The sequence below is a fragment of the Haliotis rubra genome, unplaced genomic scaffold, assembly GCF_003918875.1.
Source record: "Haliotis rubra isolate DU_JTF1 unplaced genomic scaffold, ASM391887v1 Scf540, whole genome shotgun sequence".
Lineage (NCBI taxonomy): Eukaryota > Metazoa > Mollusca > Gastropoda > Lepetellida > Haliotidae > Haliotis > Haliotis rubra.
Window position 1 is genome coordinate 203,052 of NW_025767236.1, and position 20,351 is coordinate 223,402.

Sequence of the window (20,351 nt, forward strand, 5' to 3'; positions counted from 1 at the left end):
GTTCTAAGTCATGAAGGTCAGATTCTGTTTATCATTTACTGTTTATTTCACGCAAATACTCAACCTATATGGCGCACAATACAATGGAGTGATAATGTTCAAGCACAAACCGAAATATGATTCGGGCATGATTCCGGACCTATCTGTATCCTTAAAGCGACGTATACCCCGATAAGGACAAACTTTATGAATGAACAACCTCTTTATTCAGGTATTGCAGCACGTGAATAAAAAACTTGGTCATCCATAAAATTTGTACTTACCTGACTCTCCAACTTCTAAAAATGCCATTCAAAGAATTTACGTATACCTCGTTGAGGTACATGCACTAGATGTTGTATTCGGCATGAACTGTCGGCACTGTGTACCCTGCCGGGATATTTCTGAAGTGACGTCAAAACCCAAACAATCAGTGCAGAAAGAATTCGTGGTTACTTTGATTGCATGAGTATGCTCTGAATGAATTGCCGTGTCCCGGTGTATGCCGAATAGTTTCAATTGGGCACGGTGACATGCTGCATGTTTAATTTAGTTTCTAATATTATGAAGGTGCTTTGTGTATCTGTGACGTTTCTGTGAGCAGGATTCACGGCGTAATGGTGCACAGCACTCCAGAGGACGCCCATCGACACGTGAACGAAACGCTGCGTCAGCTGGGGGTCGAGGACGCCAGGTCGGAGGACATCGTCGACGTCATCGACACCTACCAGGGGGAGGGCTACTCCATCTCCAAACAGGAGGAACTAGGTATGTGTGAGTGAGTGATCTCAAACGTTAACGCAGAACCCACCTGAATGACGCTGACAACATGATCAGGGCGAACCGAGTTCTTGTGGCAGTTTTTCTCCACAACACATTTATAGTCCACTCGGACATTGACGGACGATTTTGAAGGTCAAGGTCAATAGGTGTCACTAGATATTGTGTACAGCCTACTTCTTCCAAGTGCTACCCAGGGTACTTAATTGTGCTACCGCGGGTCTTTAAGTGCTGACTTAGGTCATTAATTGTGCTTAGCCAAGGTCTTCAATCATGCTATCACTGGTCTTTAAGGGGCTATTTTGAGGTTCTTAATTGTGCTACCCCGGGATATTAATTGTGCTACCCCGGGATATTAATTGTGCTACCCCGGGATATTAATTGTGCTACCCCAGGTATTTAAGGTGCTCTCCAAGGTCCTTAATTGTGCTACCACAGTCCATTAAGGTGCTAAAAAGGTCTTTAATTGTGCTACCCCAAGATGGTAGGGGTAGACTCGAGGGTCGCCGGGTTAGTTTACTTTCTCAGCAGCTGATTCTGGGGGTAGAGGTAAATGCATCGGGCGGTCATCGTACCCCGGGTGTGGGTGTCGCAATATACCAATCACTGGTTTGTCTGGTCGCAACTCGAGTATTACCATTTGTTGTCATACTGCTTCAGTATCACAGGGTGGCCTAAAACAACCAAAACATACTGAACACCTAACACCTGACCACGACAGTTTATCTGTCTTCCAGATTTCATAGTGGAGGTGAGCAGTACGACGGGGGTGTTGGTTGACCCCACCTACACTGGCAAGGCCGCCTGGGGGCTTGTACAGGAGATGAAAAACAACCCCACCCGCTTCAAGGGACGGAGGGTCCTCTTTCTACACACAGGTAAGTTGTGGGTTTGGGTCTGGGGTTTAGCGACTCCCATATACACGGTCAAGGGCTCCTGGGAGGGGTTGGTGGGGGAGGAGGATAGGGGTGCAGGAGATGAAACACAACCCTGGTCGCTTCATGCGGAGGGGGTCTTCTTTATATACACAGGTGAGCTGGGGAGGGGCTAGGGAGGGTGGCGTGGGAGTTGCTGTTCTACCCAGACAACACAGGAAAGCAGTCTGGGACGTGTTCTGGAGATGCAGGTTGGGAGTGTCCACTTTGTAGACACGTGAGTGGGTTTTTTGATCTGCAGGGCTTAGAGGTGATGGGTTGTTTACGTAATTACCGCCATCACGCTAAGGGACGGTGGGGTAGCCGGGTGACTTAAGCGTTCTCCCGTCACACCGAAGGCACGGCTTCGATTGCCCGGAAACAGTATGTGGAGCCTAAATGTACAAAACATACTCAGTGACTCATTTTTTAACATTGTTTCAGGTGGGATGTTCGGGCTGTTTGACGGTCGAATGGATGACATGTTAGTGCAACCTGGAGCGTTGACGAACCACGTGACAATGTGCCCTAAAAACCCCGACCAGACGCAGAATGGGTCACACTGACCGGGCAATGGTGATACCGAGAGGAGCTCCTCACCCTACACGTCACATTGGGGTGACAATGAAATCTGCTGATGAGTTTTGTAGTTGTTTACGCTTAGGTTTAGTTGCATCTAGCTGAGCCCGCAGCGCTCGAAGATAGACATGCTAGAATATAGATGAGTCCTCCTTCCCCAGGACCAAATACAAATCTATTACTATCTGGAAGCGCACGTAATATATCCAACTCATCAATGTGTCCCGATTGTAGAGGGCAGAGCATGAGTTCTCAGTAGAACAAGTAGGTATATGGATGACAACTTCTTTTATTCTAGAGCACGACGTTTCGATACAGATTCTTGTATCGTTTTTAAGAACCTGTATCGAAACGTTGTGCTCTAGAATAAAAGAAGTTGTCATCCATATATACTTGTTCTATCTGACTTCCAACTTCTAAGATGCCACTCAAAGAAGTCCTGAGTTCTCTGTTTCATGTGTGTATTATGATGCATAGTTTTAAAGAATTATATTTTATATATGAGGGTGTCACTTGGTTTTGTCACACCGGAAGTCGAGTTGACCTACACGGGGTGTGGTTGTGTAATACAGCACATAGTTGACACGAACCAGCACACGGGTGTCAATGTTACAATGTTGAATTTTAATTTTCGTTTCTCTTTTCTTGAAAAGAGTGGCAACTCGATAAAATATGTAGCTCTTATCTTAAGAGTTTATGCCATGCATTCTATGCAAAAGTCTGTTTTATTTGTCTCGGCTGTAAGGCAAGAGGTCTTCAGTTGGGTGGTATGGCTAATTAACTGGTATGCCATCTGATTGAAGATCGGGTAGGTGGGAGAAGCCTGGCACGCTGGTGTACGTCATGAGCTGATCACCCAGACGGACACGGCGTGTATAGCTGGTGTACGTACCGTCAAGAGCTGATCACCCAGACGGACACGACCGTGTATATTGTTTTTGTTTTGTTGTTTCTAATTGTTAACTTTGATTTCATGATTAAAAAGACCAAGTCTGTACAAAGCAAACAAGTGATGTACTTGAGTTGACTTGGTGCTATGTGTGCGGTCAGGTATCAACATATACATAGATCTGTCCCGTGGATTCTTTTGTACCAAGGACAATAGTTAGAAGCATACAGGGAACCTTAAATAGAGTCGAACCTGGTTGTGTCGAATTACTGGTGGTCTCAAACTCACCTCCCTGTCCTTGCGAACTTCTATATTTATCATCATCTCGGATTTGCTTGACTGGACATGTCGAGTTGTCTGGAACTCTGGGAGTATCTGGCATCCAAATTATATACAGGACGTAACTTGACAGATGCGGTTTCGCGGCAGCGAGCAGTTTTTTGTTCTTTAATCTTATTTGTGACTGGCGGAAACTGGACGGAAATACGAGGCTTGTTATAATCCTTGTTGGGTTGAACTTTCTATACTAAGAATGTTGTCATTACTGCCTTTACTAAGCACTACAAAATGTCCATTAATCATCGATTTTATTCATCTTGTTAAATCTACGAAGTCGTTTATTTCGTTTTATTTCTCCTTTGTATTACCTGCTAAATATATATTTGTTCTTTGTTATAATGAAAAGTGAAATATATATCATCGATAGCATTTGCTCGTGCGTTGAAAAAAGATATGTGTGAGCTGGCTTATTATTATAATATCTAAAGTTGGTGAAGTGACGGGCTGAATTACATGTCAATTACTGGGAATGTGATCATTTACATAGTAAGATTTTACTGAGTGAGTTTAAACTGTGCATATCAAAGCTCATTACTGTATACACAAGGTACAGGATTGTTCTCCCGTGTCTGCAGCGACGCGCACTTTGAGAAATGAGTGAAACGGTGATGCTGAAATGTCTTAGAAACCCAAAGATGATTGGGTTCAATGTAATTATCTCTCAAAACAAGAGGCGCGGTGGGGTAGCCTAGTGGTTAACACGTTCTCTCATCACGCCGAAGACCCGGGTTCGATTCCCCACATGGGTACAATGTGTGAAGCCCATTTCTGGTGTCCCACGTCGTGATATTGCTGGAATATTGCTAAAACCGGCGTAAAACTAAAATCACTCATTCACTCAAAACAAGATGTTTGGTGGTCCGCGTTTCACTTTGATGGTTGTCCTGAATCCCGGGGAACTGGAATTTTCATTTTCCCACGACTTCAACACAACGAGGTTCGACTATATATAGGAAGTGTTCTTCAAACACCTGGTCAAAAATTTCGTCGTCATTTGAGTCCTGTAGCCTTCCGCAATAAGTTTATTATTGGTTTATTCAAATAGTCCAAACCATGATCCTGATCTATTTAACGGCAGCTACTTGTCAATGCATCAGTTGGACGTGATGCTTTGGGTTTTTTGCTCAAATCATTCTTTTTGTCAAAATGGGCGTGGTTAGAGTGTTGCTTGTTTTGTTTGTTGATTTAGGGGTTTTTTTTAGTTTTAGAAACAAGGGCATGCCCGCAGCTGTTTCATTCTGTGTTGTTGGTTAATATTTGTCATTTGACTATAAGATGGGCCCTATATGCGCAGATCTTAAAATGCTTCCACTGTGGGCTGTGGTATAGGAGAATTATCGAAAACTATGGAAAACATGAGACAAACGTTCATTCAAGTTTGCTTATCCAGTATATCATATCAGACCACTTGTTTCTTTGGATTCGTTTTCAGACCTATACGACACATGACACAAAATCGTTTCTGTGGTACCGTCCTGATGTGACACATTGAGAGGAGCCATCTTCGACCTTGCAGGATATTGTCTCTGCATTCTGTTACGATGAGTTCGTTCTTTTGTCTGTCCGGTTTCATATCTCGCTGATGTGATATTTTGGATTATTGTGGACTGTTTCACGGGTCCAGAGTATTTATTACAACATAACCAAGTTATACTATCCAGGATAACCGAAGATGCCACTCGTCACATCTATCTGGTTGTGTGTACTTAGTCTTGAATACTGTACATTCCCTACTGTTGAGTACTTTGTTATAGGGTTTGTTAGCAGCTGTATGTTATTTTTCATACAAGTATTCCACTTTTCGTTTATCTGTGTTATTCACATTTACCCACAAGAGTACAGCATTACTGACGGATGGGTTCACTTGTTGATTTACACACACACTCAAAGTGGGGGCTGAGTAGGTTAGATCGCCGACTCTGTGCTGGCTAGTAGGTACCTGCCTCTAAGAGTGTGGGTTCGAATCCCGGATGGGACTCAATCAAAAAGAATACAAAAATCTGAATTGTACAGATATAATTTATGTTAGATTTGAAAACTTTCTAAATGATGTCCATCGTGTATTCACTCACTCTTGAGTGTTTGTGTCAGGGTAATATTGCAGTAACAGCACGCATGGATATCTACGACCAGTTAGTCACGTTGTGAACACTGCTAGCATTGTTGAATGTCCATTGTTAGTTGTTACATTTGTTACTTTGTTTCATATTTCCTAGAAGAAACACAATACATTGCGTCACTTTAAGATCACGTGTGATTGTCTGAAGCAAAGATTAATCCGAATAAAGAAATATCTACTTAAAACTATTGGATACCTATGAATTTCACTCATATATACAGGTATCGAATCAAAACAGAGCACCTTGCACTGAATATATATTGGTTGATCTCATACAAGATGGCGGACTCGGTATGTTCACTACGAAGAGGAGATGAGGTGGGATCTGGATGAATGCTGCATTGAAAGTAATAGCACTTGCATAGTTCTGTCCGTGTGTGCGTACGTACGACAGCATGGCTGCTTGTATTAGTCGAGACTAGTGCCGGCTATGTAGCTGTAACCCTACAACAGATAAGCCCACCACACCGTGTACAGACTCTATCTTTGTTAACACAGGCAGGTCAGAAAATCGATAAACTAGGCCCCGGTTTAGTATCAACACCCCCTACTATACCCCACTGCGGGTCAGAAAATCGATAAACTAGGCCCCGGTTTGGGTTTTGTCTATAAAACTACTTGACAAACACTTTTTATGATGAAATGGTGCAAGACAAAAAGGTAAATTTTCGTGTAAACTTGCCCTTTAATGCAGATATATATAAATGAAACATGCACCAACTGAGCTAACACTTAAAACCGCTGGCAGTATCTGTTAGTGTTTGATGAAAGTGTAGGGGAGATACGATTAACACCTGCTATGTTTTATGTGTTGAGTTTTACAATATGCACACACACTTACTATAAACACACGCACTTTACAGCAGTTCATGATCCATTAGAATTCTTGTTTCTCTCTCCGAAATATAACCCGTTTTGTTTCAGCCTTGTTCAAAATCACTCACAGGCTTATTATTATTCCGAAGAGAATATTAAAAACTGAACGTTAAGGATATGGTATTCAAACTATAGTATTATGTATACCACGCCGTGAATATTTCACACACGCACAGATCTCTGAATCAGCTGAATTCAATGCCGCTGTCATTCACATACACCCGAACAGAATTACGGATCCAATAATAGAAATTGATAAAGGGCAGAACCATTTATGAACATTTGACCAGGGAGACTGTATAACGTTGTATGTTGTAGATTATCCCTGGTTTGACAGAAAACATACCGAGGCCGCCATCTTCAGTTTTCCACAATGTTCCAGAATGACATTTTATAGGAAACCGGTCTCCGGTCTTCCGCTTTAAAAGCTACTCCGATGCATTTCCAAAAATATTTTTATTTCAAAGACACTTTTGTTCAAATTGTTTGTCGTGATTGTTTATTCGGATTAGTGTGGGGGCTGTATTACATCAGGGATATTCTACAGCGTCTTCTAATCTCCCTGATTACATCAACAGCTGTCTCGTGAAGTCTCGTCGCTAACATCTCGGACATCCAATGACGAGACTTGAAGTGTATTGACATTTTAAACCCCGCACGTGTGGTACCCCAGATTAAAATGACTTTACTCGCGTCTTCTTTACAGTGAGCATGTACTGACATTATTAACTTAATAAAAGTGCCAGTAATAAAATGGCTTTGAAAACATTGTTGTTCGAGTGTTTTGTACCATAATTAGATGTTGAATTGTCTCTAACTTAGTTTACAAACGATTCTCTCAGATCCATGTTTACAAATGTGGTTTAGTCGTATGTTCTTGTACGTCACCCTCAGCACTACAACACAAACATCACGCCGTCCTTGAAATAATCAAATCTGGGCAAGGAAGATGTAGTGATTGATATTATGAACAAACAGGACGCTACAAAGACCGCGAAAGAAATCCTGACCAATCAACAGGTAATGAGATACTTGTGACTTTATTTAACCCGGGAGAGAAGCAGTGGTGAGTTTGAGACCTGGAAAACCGACTCTGAAGGAGAAAATTCAGCGACTGACATTTTAAGTATCTACCAAGTTTGTATACCATGACATGCATCAGTGAGAGAGAGAGCATGATTTTATGTTGCTTCTAGGCATATTCCAGCAATATCACGTTAACTATACAGTACCGTTATTGGATATAGGGTGGGGTATAAGTTAGGTTCTAGTCAAAATGGCCACAAACCCCTACCAAATACTGTGTTTTACAAGACCCCCCTGCAGATCCATGTTATCATGACACTGAGTTAAGTCAATTGACAAACCCAGTAAGTCAATTACTCATTGTTATGTTATCAAAACACTACCGGGTACCCGATGAGTATTAAAAAACTTATCTACATGGATGTCATGTAAAAGTGAATAGTTAAAAAGTGCATAAACATGAAAAAAGATAATATATATATATTTGTTATTTGTTGAAAATATGATTTGTTTAACTGTAATACACATCAAGTTTTTACATAATACAAATGTTAGGCATATTATATAAAAAAAATAATGTGTGGCCATTTTGACTTTTAATTTTCTATGGCCAATTTGATTTTTTGCTGTGGGCATTTTGACTAGGGGTTGTGGCCATTTTGGTTTTTTTGTGTGGCCATTTTGACTAGGGTCAGTGTGGCAATTTTGTCGTGTGGCCATTTTGACCTGTTCCCTATAAGTTAGTTATACAGTACTTCTCTGGAAGTTTCGGTTTCTACACCAACAGTTGCACACTGTCCAGGCAGGTGCCGCCAATATACAGACACTGTCCGGGCAGGTGCCGCCAATATACAGACACTGTCCAGGCAGGCACCGCCAATATACAGACACTGTCCGGCAGGCACCGCCAATATACAGACACTGTCCAGGCAGGCGGCGCCAATATACAGACACTGTCTGGGCAGGCACCCCCAATATACAGACACAATACCCACCCCTAGTTTCTACACCAACACACTGTCCGGGCAGGCGCCGCCAATATACAGACACAATACCCACGCCTAGTTTCTACACCAACACACTGTCCGGGCAGGCACCGCCAATATGCAGACACAATACCCACCCCTAGTTTCTACACCAACACACTGTCCGGGCAGGCACCGCCAATATACAGACACTGTCTGGGCAGGTGCTGCCAATATACAGACACTGTCCAGGCAGGCACCGCCAATATACAGACACAATACCCACCCCTAGTTTCTACACCAACACACTGTCCGGGCAGGCACCGCCAATATACAGACACAATACCCACCCCTAGTTTCTACACCAACAGCTGCACACTGTCCGGGCAGGCACCGCCAATATACAGACACTGTCCGGCAGGCGCCGCCAATATACAGACACTGTCCGGGCAGGCGCCGCCAATATACAGACACTGTCCGGGCAGGTGCCGCCAATATACAGACACTGTCCGGGCAGGCACCCAATATACAGACACTGTCCGGTGCCAATATACAGACCTCGTCCGGGCAGGTGCCGCCAATATACAGACACTGTCCGGCAGGTGCCGCCAATATACAGACACTGTCCGGGCAGGCACCGCCAATATACAGACACTGTCCGGGCAGGCACCGCCAATATACAGACACTATACGCAGGCGTCTAATATACAGACACTGTCCGGGCAGGCGCCGCCAATATACAGACACAATACCCAACCCTAGTTTCTACACCAACACACTGTCCGGGCAGGCACCGCCAATATACAGACACTGTCCGGCAGGCGCCGCCAATATACAGACACTGTCCGCAGGCGCCGCCAATATACAGACACTGTCCAGGCAGGTGCCGCCAATATACAGACACTGTCCGGCAGGTGCCGCCAATATACAGACACTGTCCGGGCAGGTGCACGCCAATATACAGACACTGTCTGAGCAGGTGCCGCCAATATACAGACACTGTCCGGGCAGGTGCCGCCAATATACAGACACAATACCCACCCCTAGTTTCTACACCAACACACTGTCCGGGCAGGCACCGCCAATATACAGACACTGTCTCGGCAGGCGCCGCCAATATACAGACACTGTCCCGGCAGGCGCCGCCAATATACAGACACTGTCCGGGCAGGCGCCACCAATATACAGACACTGTCCGGGCAGGCACCCCCAATATACAGACACAATACCCACCCCTAGTTTCTACACCAACAGTTGCACACTGTCCGGACAGGCGCCGCCAATATACAGACACAATACCCACCTCTAGTTTCTACACCAACAGTTGCACACTGTCCGCAGGCAGGTGCCAGCCAATATACAGACACAATACCCACCCCTAGTTTCTACACCAACAGTTGCACACTGTCCGGGCAGCCAATATACAGACACAATACAACACACTGTCCGGGCAGGCACCGCCAATATGCAGACACAATACCCACCCACCGTTTCCACACCAACAGCTGCACACTGTCCGGGCGGGTGCCAATAAACAGACCATTCCTGGTATTACCGCCGACAGTTGTCAGACACAATACCCACACCCTAATTTCTACACCAACACACTGTCCGGCGCAGGCTCTCGGCGGGCAGGCAATATACTGCACACTGTCCAATATACTAGACACTGTCCGGCAGGCACAATGTATACCAACGGACGGGTAGCAATATACAGACGCACTGTCGGGCGTTGCGCCAATATAGGCAGGCGCCGCCAATATACAGACACTGTCGGGCAGAAACCACCAATATACAGACACTGTCCGGGCAGGCACCCCCAATATACAGACACAATACCCCCCTAGTTTCTACACCAACAGTTGCACACTGTCCGGACAGGCCGTAATATACAGACACAATACCCACCTCTAGTTTCTACACCAACAGTTGCACACTGTCCGGGCGGAAGCCGCCAATATACAGACACAATACCCACCCCTAGTTTCTACACCAACAGTTGCACACTGTCCGGGCAGGCATACAATATACAGACACAATACCCACCCCTAGTTTCTACACCAACACACTGTCCGGGCAGGCACCACTAATATGCAGACACAATACCTACCCTAGTTTCTACACCAACAGCTGCACACTGTCCGGCAGGCAGCATCAATATACAGACACAATACCCACCCCTAGTTTCTACACCAACACACTGTCCGGGCAGGCACCGCCAATATGCAGACACAATACCCACCCCTAGTTTCTACACTAACAGTTGCACACTGTCCAGGCAGGCCCGTAATATACAGACACAATACCCTCCCCTGGTTTCTACACCAACAGTTGCACACTGTCCGGGCAGGCTGCCAATATATACAGACACAATACCTACCCCCAGTTTCTACACCAACAGTTGCACACTGTCCAGGCAGGCATACGCCAATATACAGACACAATACCCACCCTAGTTTCTACACCAACAGTTGCACACTGTCGGGCAGGCACCAGGCCAATATACAGACACAATACCCTCCCCTAGTTTCTACACCAACAGTTGCACACTGTCCGGGCAGGCACCGCCAATATACAGACACAATACCCACCCCTGGTTTCTACACCAACAGTTTGCACACTGTCCGGCAGGCACCGCCAATATACAGACACAATACCCTCCCCTAGTTTCTACACCAACAGTTGCACACTGTCCCAGGCAGGCGCCGCCAATATACAGACACAATACCCACCCCTGGTTTCTACACCCAACACACTGTCGGGCAGGCACCGTAATATACAGACACAATACCCTCCTGGTTTCTACACCAACAGTTGCACACTGTCCGGGCCGAAGCGCAATATATATATACAGACACAATACCTACCCCCAGTTTCTACACCAACAGTTGCACACTGTCCAGGCGGCGCCGCCAATATACAGACACAATACCCACCCCTAGTTTCTACACCAACAGTTGCACACTGTCCGGGCAGGCGCCGCCAATATACAGACACAATACCCACCCCTAGTTTCTACACCAACAGTTGCACACTGTCCGGGCAGGCGCCGCCAATATACAGACACAATACCCACCCCTAGTTTCTACACCAACAGTTGCACACTGTCCGGGCAGGCAACCGCCAATATACAGACACAATACCCTCCCCTAGTTTCTACACCAACAGTTGCACACTGTCCGGGCAGGCGCCGCCAATATACAGACACAATACCCACCCCTAGTTTCTACACCAACACACTGTCCGGGCAGGCACCGCCAATATACAGACACAATACCCACCCCTAGTTTCTACACCAACAGCTGCACACTGTCCGGGCAGGCACCGCCAATATACAGACACAATACCCACCCCTAGTTTCCACACCAACAGCTGCACACTGTCCGGGCAGGCGCTGCCAATATACAGACACAATACCCACGCCTAGTTTCTACACCAACACACTGTCCTGGCAGGCACCGCCAATATACAGACACAATACTCATACACATCTATGCACAAAAACAAATCCAAACTAAATTTTCCAATTTATTATTTCGAATTTACACAGCTTCCCTGAAATATTGATTATCACTGACAGACATGAGTTGTGGGCACATCTATTTCCAACATTTCAATCACTTACTAAGTGACATTTTCATACCTAATTAAAGGACATATCAACAATAACTGCATGGCATAATGGCAATACATGACATCTTAAATATCACATTTATGTCGACTTCTGATTGGCTGAGATCCCTCCCAATATATTCAATGTACAGCTAACATAAAAGGTACATTTCGTATCTGAGTTGGCAAACTGTTGACATTACATTTGCAATATATCAAATTAATGAGGCAGCTGAAATTCTGATGATAGTCACGATATTTTCTGAATGAAATAGATCCAGTGGGGATAACTCTAGATGTTTTTTCATCTACAATACATGCCTAACTGTGGTATTCTTACAACTTCCATACAAACCATCCACGCATCAGATATATCTACAATGTAATTTGGTTTGTTAAATACTCCATCAAGCATTAGGCTGTACCCACAGACTGTAAACCAACCCATGCACCCTTAAGATGGTAGAAACAAAAATACACCACAAAAAGACATTATTTTCAATAACGATGTATATTCAATATGTTAATTAAATGAGTTGTCCAAGGGATGGTAGCCCAATGCATGTTATCACGATCAGAATAATGAGTTAACCAGAGGTCCGAGAGGCAATCAGGATGGGTCACATGTTTTGTCTGGCCACATCTTCAGGTTATCAGTTTCAGAAGTAGGTGTCTTCAGAACAGCATTCATCCTGCCATCGAACAGCCCGAACACCCCACCTGCAACAGCAAGAATAACAGTAAACTATGCGAGTGAGTGAGTTGGGTGAGTTGGGTTTGATGCCACCTACAAATGTGAAGACAATAATATCCTGTCCCCTTTACTTTTACCTGTATGAAGAAACAAGAGCCTGTCCCCCTTGAATCTACCTGTGTGAAGAAACAAGACCGTGTCCCCTTTAAATTTACCTGTATGAAGAAACAAGACCCTGTCCCCCTTGAATCTACCTGTATGAAGAAACAAGACCCTGTCCCCCTTTAATCTACCTGTGTGAAGAAACAAGACCTGTCCCCTTGAATCTACCTGTGTGAAGAAACAAGGCCCTGTCCCCTTGAAATCTACCTGTCCCCTGTCCCCTTGAAACCTGTATGAAGAAACAAGACCCTGTCCCCTGTCTACCTGTGTGAAGAAACAAGACCCTGTCCCCTTGAATCTACCTGTATGAAGAAACAAGACCCTGTCCCCTTGAATCTACCTGTGTGAAGAAACAAGACCATGTCCCCTTTAAATTTACCTGTATGAAGAAACAAGAGCCTGTCCCCCTTGAATCTACCTGTATGAAGAAACAAGGCCCTGTCCCCCTTAAATCTACCTGTGTGAAGAAACAAGAGCCTGTCCCCCTTGAATCTACCTGTATGAAGAAACAAGACCCTGTCCCCCTTGAATCTACCTGTGTGAAGAAACAAGACCCTGTCCCCCTTGAATCTACCTGTGTGAAGAAACAAGACCCTGTCCCCCTTGAATCTACCTGTGTGAAGAAACAAGACCCTGTCCCCCTTGAATCTACCTGTGTGAAGAAACAAGACCCTGTCCCCCTTGAATCTACCTGTGTGAAGAAACAAGGCCCTGTCCCCCTTGAATCTACCTGTATGAAGAAACAAGACCCTGTCCCCCTTGAATCTACCTGTGTGAAGAAACAAGACCCTGTCCCCCTTGAAGCGGCCAGGGTTGGAGGAGAGTTCCTGCACCATGCCCCAGGCTGCCTTCCCTGTGTAGGTGGGGTCCAGCAGGATGCCCGACTGGATGCTGACATCAGTGATGAAATCTGTAACGTGGATAATTAAAGTTATTTACTAATGTGCGACCCCGCAAGTCACATCTCCCAAAATATAATAATAATAATAATAATAATTGGCTTGTATAGCGCCTCGTTTCTATCATAGATGCTCAACGGCGCTGCATAACATTGTTAAAAACACAATAAGTGGGAAAAGAGTTCTATTCAGAAGCCATCTTGAAGAAGTAGGTTTTGAGCAAGTTCTTGAATTGTGAATGGGACTCAGTTCGTCTGAGGGTGACTGGAAGATTGTTCCACAGAGCTGGTGCTGCTACAGAAAAGGCTCTATCACCCATTGATGTTTTAGTGCTTGGCTGTGTTAGTCTTAACGTATCTTTTGATCTAAGAGCTCTGGTGGGTACATGCAGATGTACAAGCATATGTTGCCGAAGATGAATCATGATACTGATTTGAAAGGGAGTATGATCTGTCTGATTGGCATTGATCCATAAAGTATCTTACTTTCTTACAAGGGAGTATTTCACTTTGTAAGTAACATTAACAGTTATAAGTAGATTAACTGAGATTAAATAAAAGATACAGTAAACACCCACCCAGCTCCTCATCAGTTGAGATGGAATAGCCTTTCCCTTTGTAGCCTGTCACGATGTCCACAATGTCTTGAGCGTTGACGTGGGCGAGGCCAACGTCTTCCAGCGTCTCCTGGATGTGATTGTAGAAGTACACGTCATCGTCACACACCACGAACCCATGACATCTACAGGTAGAAATACACGTCATCAACACACAATGAATCCATGACATGCACAGGTAGAAATACAAGTCATTGTCACACAAGACAAACACATGACATGTACAGGTAGAAATACACATCATCGTCACACACCATGAACCCATGACATGCACAGGTAGAAATACACGTCATCGCCACACGCCACGAACCCATGACATGTACAGGTAGAAATACATGTCATCGTCACACACCACGAACCCATGACATCTACAGGTAGAAACACACATCGTCACACACCACGAACCCATGACATGCACAGGTAGAAATACATGTCATCGTCACACACCACAAACCCATGACATCTACAGGTAGAAATACACATCGTCACACACCATGAACCCATGACATGCACAGGTAAAAATACACGTCATCGTCACACACCACAAACCCATGACATCTACAGGTAGAAATACACATCATCGTCACACACCACGAACCCATGACATCTACAGGTAGAAATACACATCATCATCACACACCATGAACCCATGACATCTACAGGTAGAAATACACGTCATCGTCACACACCACGAACCCATGACATGTACAGGTAGAAATACACGTCATCGCCACACACCACGAACCCATGACATGTACAGGTAGAAATACATGTCATCGCCACACACCACGAACCCATGACATGTACAGGTAGAAATACATGTCATCGTCACACACCACGAACCCATGACATGTACAGGTAGAAATACACATCATCGCCACACACCACGAACCCATGACATGTACAGGTAGAAATACACGTCATCGCCACACACCACGAACCCATGACATCTACAGGTAGAAATACATGTCATCGTCACACACCACGAACCCATGATATGCACAGGTAGAAATACAAGAAGACACTTTAAACAAGCTGTACCATAAGCATCATAAGCTTTGTTATAACAACAGTTATCATATTTAATCAAGGGATAGAAATGTATTTCATATTCAAGTGGGCACAGTACTCCACAGGTAGACATCAGTAGCACTGTCTGTCTTACCTGAGTTCGCTACCTGTCAGGTAGTTAGCTATACTTAGTCCAGCCGCGGTGCCTCCACTGCCACATGTAAACACAATATCATCGAACTTCTCCAGCACACCCTGAATGAGATAATGTGTAAAATAAAGTCAATGTTGCTAAATGTTGGGTAGAGGGAGCGGGAGGGAGGCTGAACTTTCTCTTCTTCATCACCAATCAATATCAATAATATTAAGTAGCTGTGCAACAGACGGCTGACTTTGTGTGCTGACTGAGGGTGTGTGTTCGATGGGACTCAACCCAACAAATGTACTAGAATCTGTACTTTACTGAGAAAGTGTAACTCCAGATATAATGTCCACTTGACCACTTTCTAAATGTATTCATAACAAACAAAGTTCTACATGGTGGAGTGAAAAAGTGTTGTTTTTATTCTAAACAGATATGATTAATATTAAAAACACCCCTCATTTATTCATTCTATCAATATAAAAATATAATATTAAAACCTGTGAAAAAAATAGTTTATATCTTCTGGCCCACTCTATCCAAAAAGACATTTCGACTTTCTGAAAATCGGTACAGCCTCCTAAAAATGTATCGCACTCTCTCTTCTATGGAGTAAAACCATGCCAGGGTAAGACGGTACCTGTGTCTGGAGTTCCTGGAAGACAGAGATGTAACCAAACAGTCCCACCTTGTTGGAACCCCCGACAGGTATGAGGTAAGTAGACTCTCCGGTCTGTTGTCTGAAACACACACGTATCAAGCTGTTTCTCTGATAATACAAGATAATATTCTCCTTCATCTTCTGTTTCTTTGGATGTATTTAAATATGCCCCCTCTGTACATGTGCCCCACCCACTCTGTACATGTGCCCCATCCCTTTGTACATGTGCCCACCCCTCTGTACATGTGCCCTACCCCTGTACATGTGTGCCCTACCCCTCTGTACATGTGCCCCATCCCTTTGTACATGTGCCCACCCCTCTGTACATGTGCCCTACCCCTGTACATGTGTGCCCTACCCCTCTGTACATGTGCCCATCCCTTCGTACATGTGCCCACCCCTCTGTACATGTGCCCCACCCACTCTGTACATGTGCCCCATCCCTTTGTACATGTGCCCACCCCCTCTGTACATGTGCCCCACCCCTGTACATGTGTGCCCCACCCCTCTGTACATGTGCCCCACCCTTTGTACATGTGCCCCATCCCTATGTACAGGTGTGCCCTACCCCTCTGTACAGGTGTGCCCTACCCCCTGTATATATGTGTGCCCTACCCCTCTGTATATATGTGCCCTACCCCCTCTGTACAGGTGTGCCCTACCCCCACTGTACATGTGTCCTACCCCTCTGTACATGTGTCCTACCCCCTCTGTACATGTGTCCCTACCCCCTCTGTACATGTGTGCCCCACCCCTCTGTACAGGTGTGCCCTAACCCCTCTGTGTATGTGTGCCCTACCCCCACTGTATATGTGCCCTACCCCTTCTGTACATGTGTGCCCACCCCTCTGTACATGTGTGCCCTACCCCCTCTACATTTGTGCCCTCACCCCTCTGTACATGTGTGCCCCACCCCTCTGTACATGTGTGCCCTACCCCTCTGTACATTTGTGCCCCACCCCTCTGTACATATGTGCCCCACCCCCTCTGTACATGTGTGCCCTACCCCTCTGTACATGTGCCCTTCCCAGTCTGTACATGTGTGCCCTACCCCCTCTGTACATGTGCCCTACCCCCTCTGTATATGTGCTCTACCCCCTCTGTAAAACTCACTTTATAATCTCTGCCAGTCTCTCCTGTCTGGGCCTCAGCTCAGCGATGTACGGTGAAGCCCGGGGCACGATGTACATGTGTGCCCCACACATCCGGTTCAGCAACACGTTCCCCTCACAACCAATATCTGATGGTGACTGCAAAAATTACAATCAATCAGAACACAGGATTGGGTTTTGTCACAGAAACACTGTGAGTAACAGCAACTGCTTTGTGTAGAGATAACCACAAGCAAGAAATACACTGATTGATCGTCAGAGCCAAACACGATAACTGAAGGAGAGAGTTCATGCCACACTATACAATTATTTCACACATTGTACTTATGATTGGAATCAACTCCAAGTCTTTAGCAGGACAAATGAATGCTCTACTGGGCTTCCTGACCGCCCCTCAGAGCATTGCCAATGGCAGCACCAAACAGCGAACTCATGATAAACAGATCGAGCTGATATCATTAAGACTGAAAGGTCATACCGTGGTGGTAGTGCGAAGAAGAAGATGTGGTATAAGACCAAGTTGTCGCGCTGCAACAGCCACCGCCCTACAGTGATTGGACTGAATCCCGCCAACAGTGCACACGTGCTTGCAGCCCTGATCAATGGCATCGGCAAACAGGAACTCCAGTTTCCGGACCTGCAACAACATTTAACACAAGTCCATAAAAAATTTACAAAGACCAAAGAGGCATGGGATGAAACCAATATTTGCTTCACATACATACTGTGTGATGAGTGTCTCTGTGCAATGTGCATGTGTGTGTGTGTGTTCAGCTGCTTGTACTATTCTGACCAAGTCAGTAACCACTGATATACCATACACGCATTAAAGGGCATAAAACTTCAACAGCCAAGGAAGACAGCAAATCTGCTCACCCAGACCAAAAAACGTCCCCAGTCATACAACCCATGCTCTTAACAAACAGACAGATTTAACAAACTGGTTTTCTCTGTCTTGGGCACTTGCTCTTTATTTAAGTCAAAAGGATATCACAAACTACTGTTATAATGAAATACAATGTGTGGCCCCTTTGAATTTGACATAACTGTACATATACATCCATATATCTACCCTTGCTGACCTTGTTCCCTGAAAGAGTACCTCCAGTCATGTCATCCCGCTTGATGTGGATGCTGAAACGTTCTGGAGCACCTGGAATATTCCACTTGTGAATAGGAGTGTTAGGTTGTGCCAGCTGAAAAATGCACAAACTGTTACCATGGATACAATATAAAATGCATAACAACCTGAGGACATATTTTCTGTTTTAACCAAGTCGTTTCCCTTTTTCTTCCCATGGTTCTTCAACTACTATATTTAATTCAGTTTTTCTTGTTCAAGGAATTCCTTAAAGTTCATAACACAGGGATATACTTTGGACTCCATGTGAACTTGGCAGGCAAATTGAGAAAACACAAAGTTTGTTCCAGACTACATTTTTTAAATTGTTTTATTTACATAATTTACATGAATAAATTTGGACTGTTTAATCCAAATTGGGAATTTTTAATGTCAGTTTTACTTATATATGAGCCGACCATCAGTGAGTGATTATGGATTTATGCCGTTTTTAGCAATATTTCAGCAATATCATGGTGGGGGGCACCAGAAATGGGTTTCACACATTGTACCCATGTGGGGAATCGAACCCGGGTCTTCGGCATGACAAGCCAACACTTTAACCATTAGGCTACCCCATCGTCCGCCAGCAACATCAGCCTCTGAGCAGGTCCTGATAAATGTATCTCATGAATAGCAATACAAAAATGTACACATGATAAATTAGTACTTTTCTTTTCTGTCATAATCAAACATAACACAATTCAAAGAAAGAAGTTTGGCAACTTTTTAGCATACTTGTACTTTCTCAGTTCTCAGTTCTGTGTTGTGGGATCCATGTAATAATGATTCTGCTCCACATTTAGAGTGACAGATTTTCTCTGTGTACTAAGAGAGTAATCATTAACTCATAGATAGATATACACCATAAAACTGAGTTGGCGGACAAAGAGGTGATTAGAAGACTTGAATCAGGTTTGCTTTGACTACCAGTTTTGATGGATTATAAGTTAGGTATTTTACCTGCACTCGGAACTTTGGTATAAATTTCAATTCTTTTGCCCATGATGGGGGGTTGTAAGGTTCAAGAAATGTTGTCATCTTCTGCACCCTTTGATAAATGATCCTGGTAGGTTCAACCTTCAATGTCTGTAAACAATGCTGACTTGTCCGTATCTTCCCCACAACTGCTACACTTGATCTCATTCTCTTAGTCAACGTAGGCTGACCTACATACAGAGACTATATAAATACATTGAAGATAGCAAGATACGACCTGTTTATGTAAACATAATGAATATACTGGGTATGCAATAGGAGTCGTTCGAAAACAGGTTACGCGACGTTGAGGTTAGTAGCTGTGTCTCCCTCATGTTCGCGAAGTGGGCTCAATGTACACACCCTTCTCAACACTGGGTACATCTTGGTTTTTGCACTCCAGTTAAAACTGTGCGTTGCAAGTCAGAATTTTGGTGCCCATGTCATGGTGAAAGAGAAGAGTACATGTGCTTTATTCAAAGAAAAGACTGATGTAATTTTGTGTGCATTTCACTGTTATCTGACGTTAACAATTCGTATTTGAACTGTGTGAACTTTTTAATGTGATATAGTGAATTCTGACGATATAATGTATATTGTTGTCCGCTTAATTACTGATGTTTTATAAACGTCGTCGCTTTATTTGTTCGAAAACCGGTTACGCGAGGATACTATTTGCCAATTTACATCACAAAACAAAACATATTCATCCACTCGCCAACACTGATTTCGTCAGAGTTGAACTGACTGCATGTAAGAGAGTGTCACTGTAAAAATGTGCTGTTATTACAATACCTAGCACCAGTTAAGTGCTCCATTATGGTGTAAACAAGAAAATATATGCGGTCTTCCATGGAACGACTTTTGTGGGAATAATC

The 20,351-nt window shown here is 44.4% G+C and overlaps 2 protein-coding genes across 2 annotated transcripts in view; one reads left to right on the forward strand and one right to left on the reverse strand.

Annotated features, from left to right (window-relative positions):
• The window catches only part of LOC124253449 (bifunctional D-cysteine desulfhydrase/1-aminocyclopropane-1-carboxylate deaminase, mitochondrial-like), a 37,693-nt gene extending 35,113 nt beyond the window's left edge, over positions 1 to 2,580 (forward strand). The window contains exons 7-9 of the mRNA XM_046687223.1: positions 584 to 747; positions 1,497 to 1,637; positions 2,118 to 2,580. Coding sequence (XP_046543179.1) covers positions 584 to 747; positions 1,497 to 1,637; positions 2,118 to 2,239 — 427 coding nt within the window. The 3' untranslated portion in view covers positions 2,240 to 2,580. The remainder of the gene's footprint in view (positions 1 to 583; positions 748 to 1,496; positions 1,638 to 2,117) is intronic.
• A 9,401-nt stretch (positions 2,581 to 11,981) lies between these two features.
• LOC124253457 (bifunctional D-cysteine desulfhydrase/1-aminocyclopropane-1-carboxylate deaminase, mitochondrial-like) lies at positions 11,982 to 20,351 on the reverse strand. Its single transcript, XM_046687233.1, has 10 exons — positions 20,269 to 20,351; positions 19,459 to 19,664; positions 18,458 to 18,571; positions 17,854 to 18,012; positions 17,377 to 17,513; positions 16,243 to 16,342; positions 15,615 to 15,715; positions 14,411 to 14,574; positions 13,704 to 13,844; positions 11,982 to 12,798 (listed from the first exon to the last, which is right to left on the reverse strand). The coding sequence occupies exons 2-10, from the start codon at positions 19,639 to 19,641 to the stop codon at positions 12,689 to 12,691; spliced, it is 1,209 nt and encodes a 402-aa protein (XP_046543189.1). The 5' UTR covers positions 19,642 to 19,664; positions 20,269 to 20,351; the 3' UTR covers positions 11,982 to 12,688.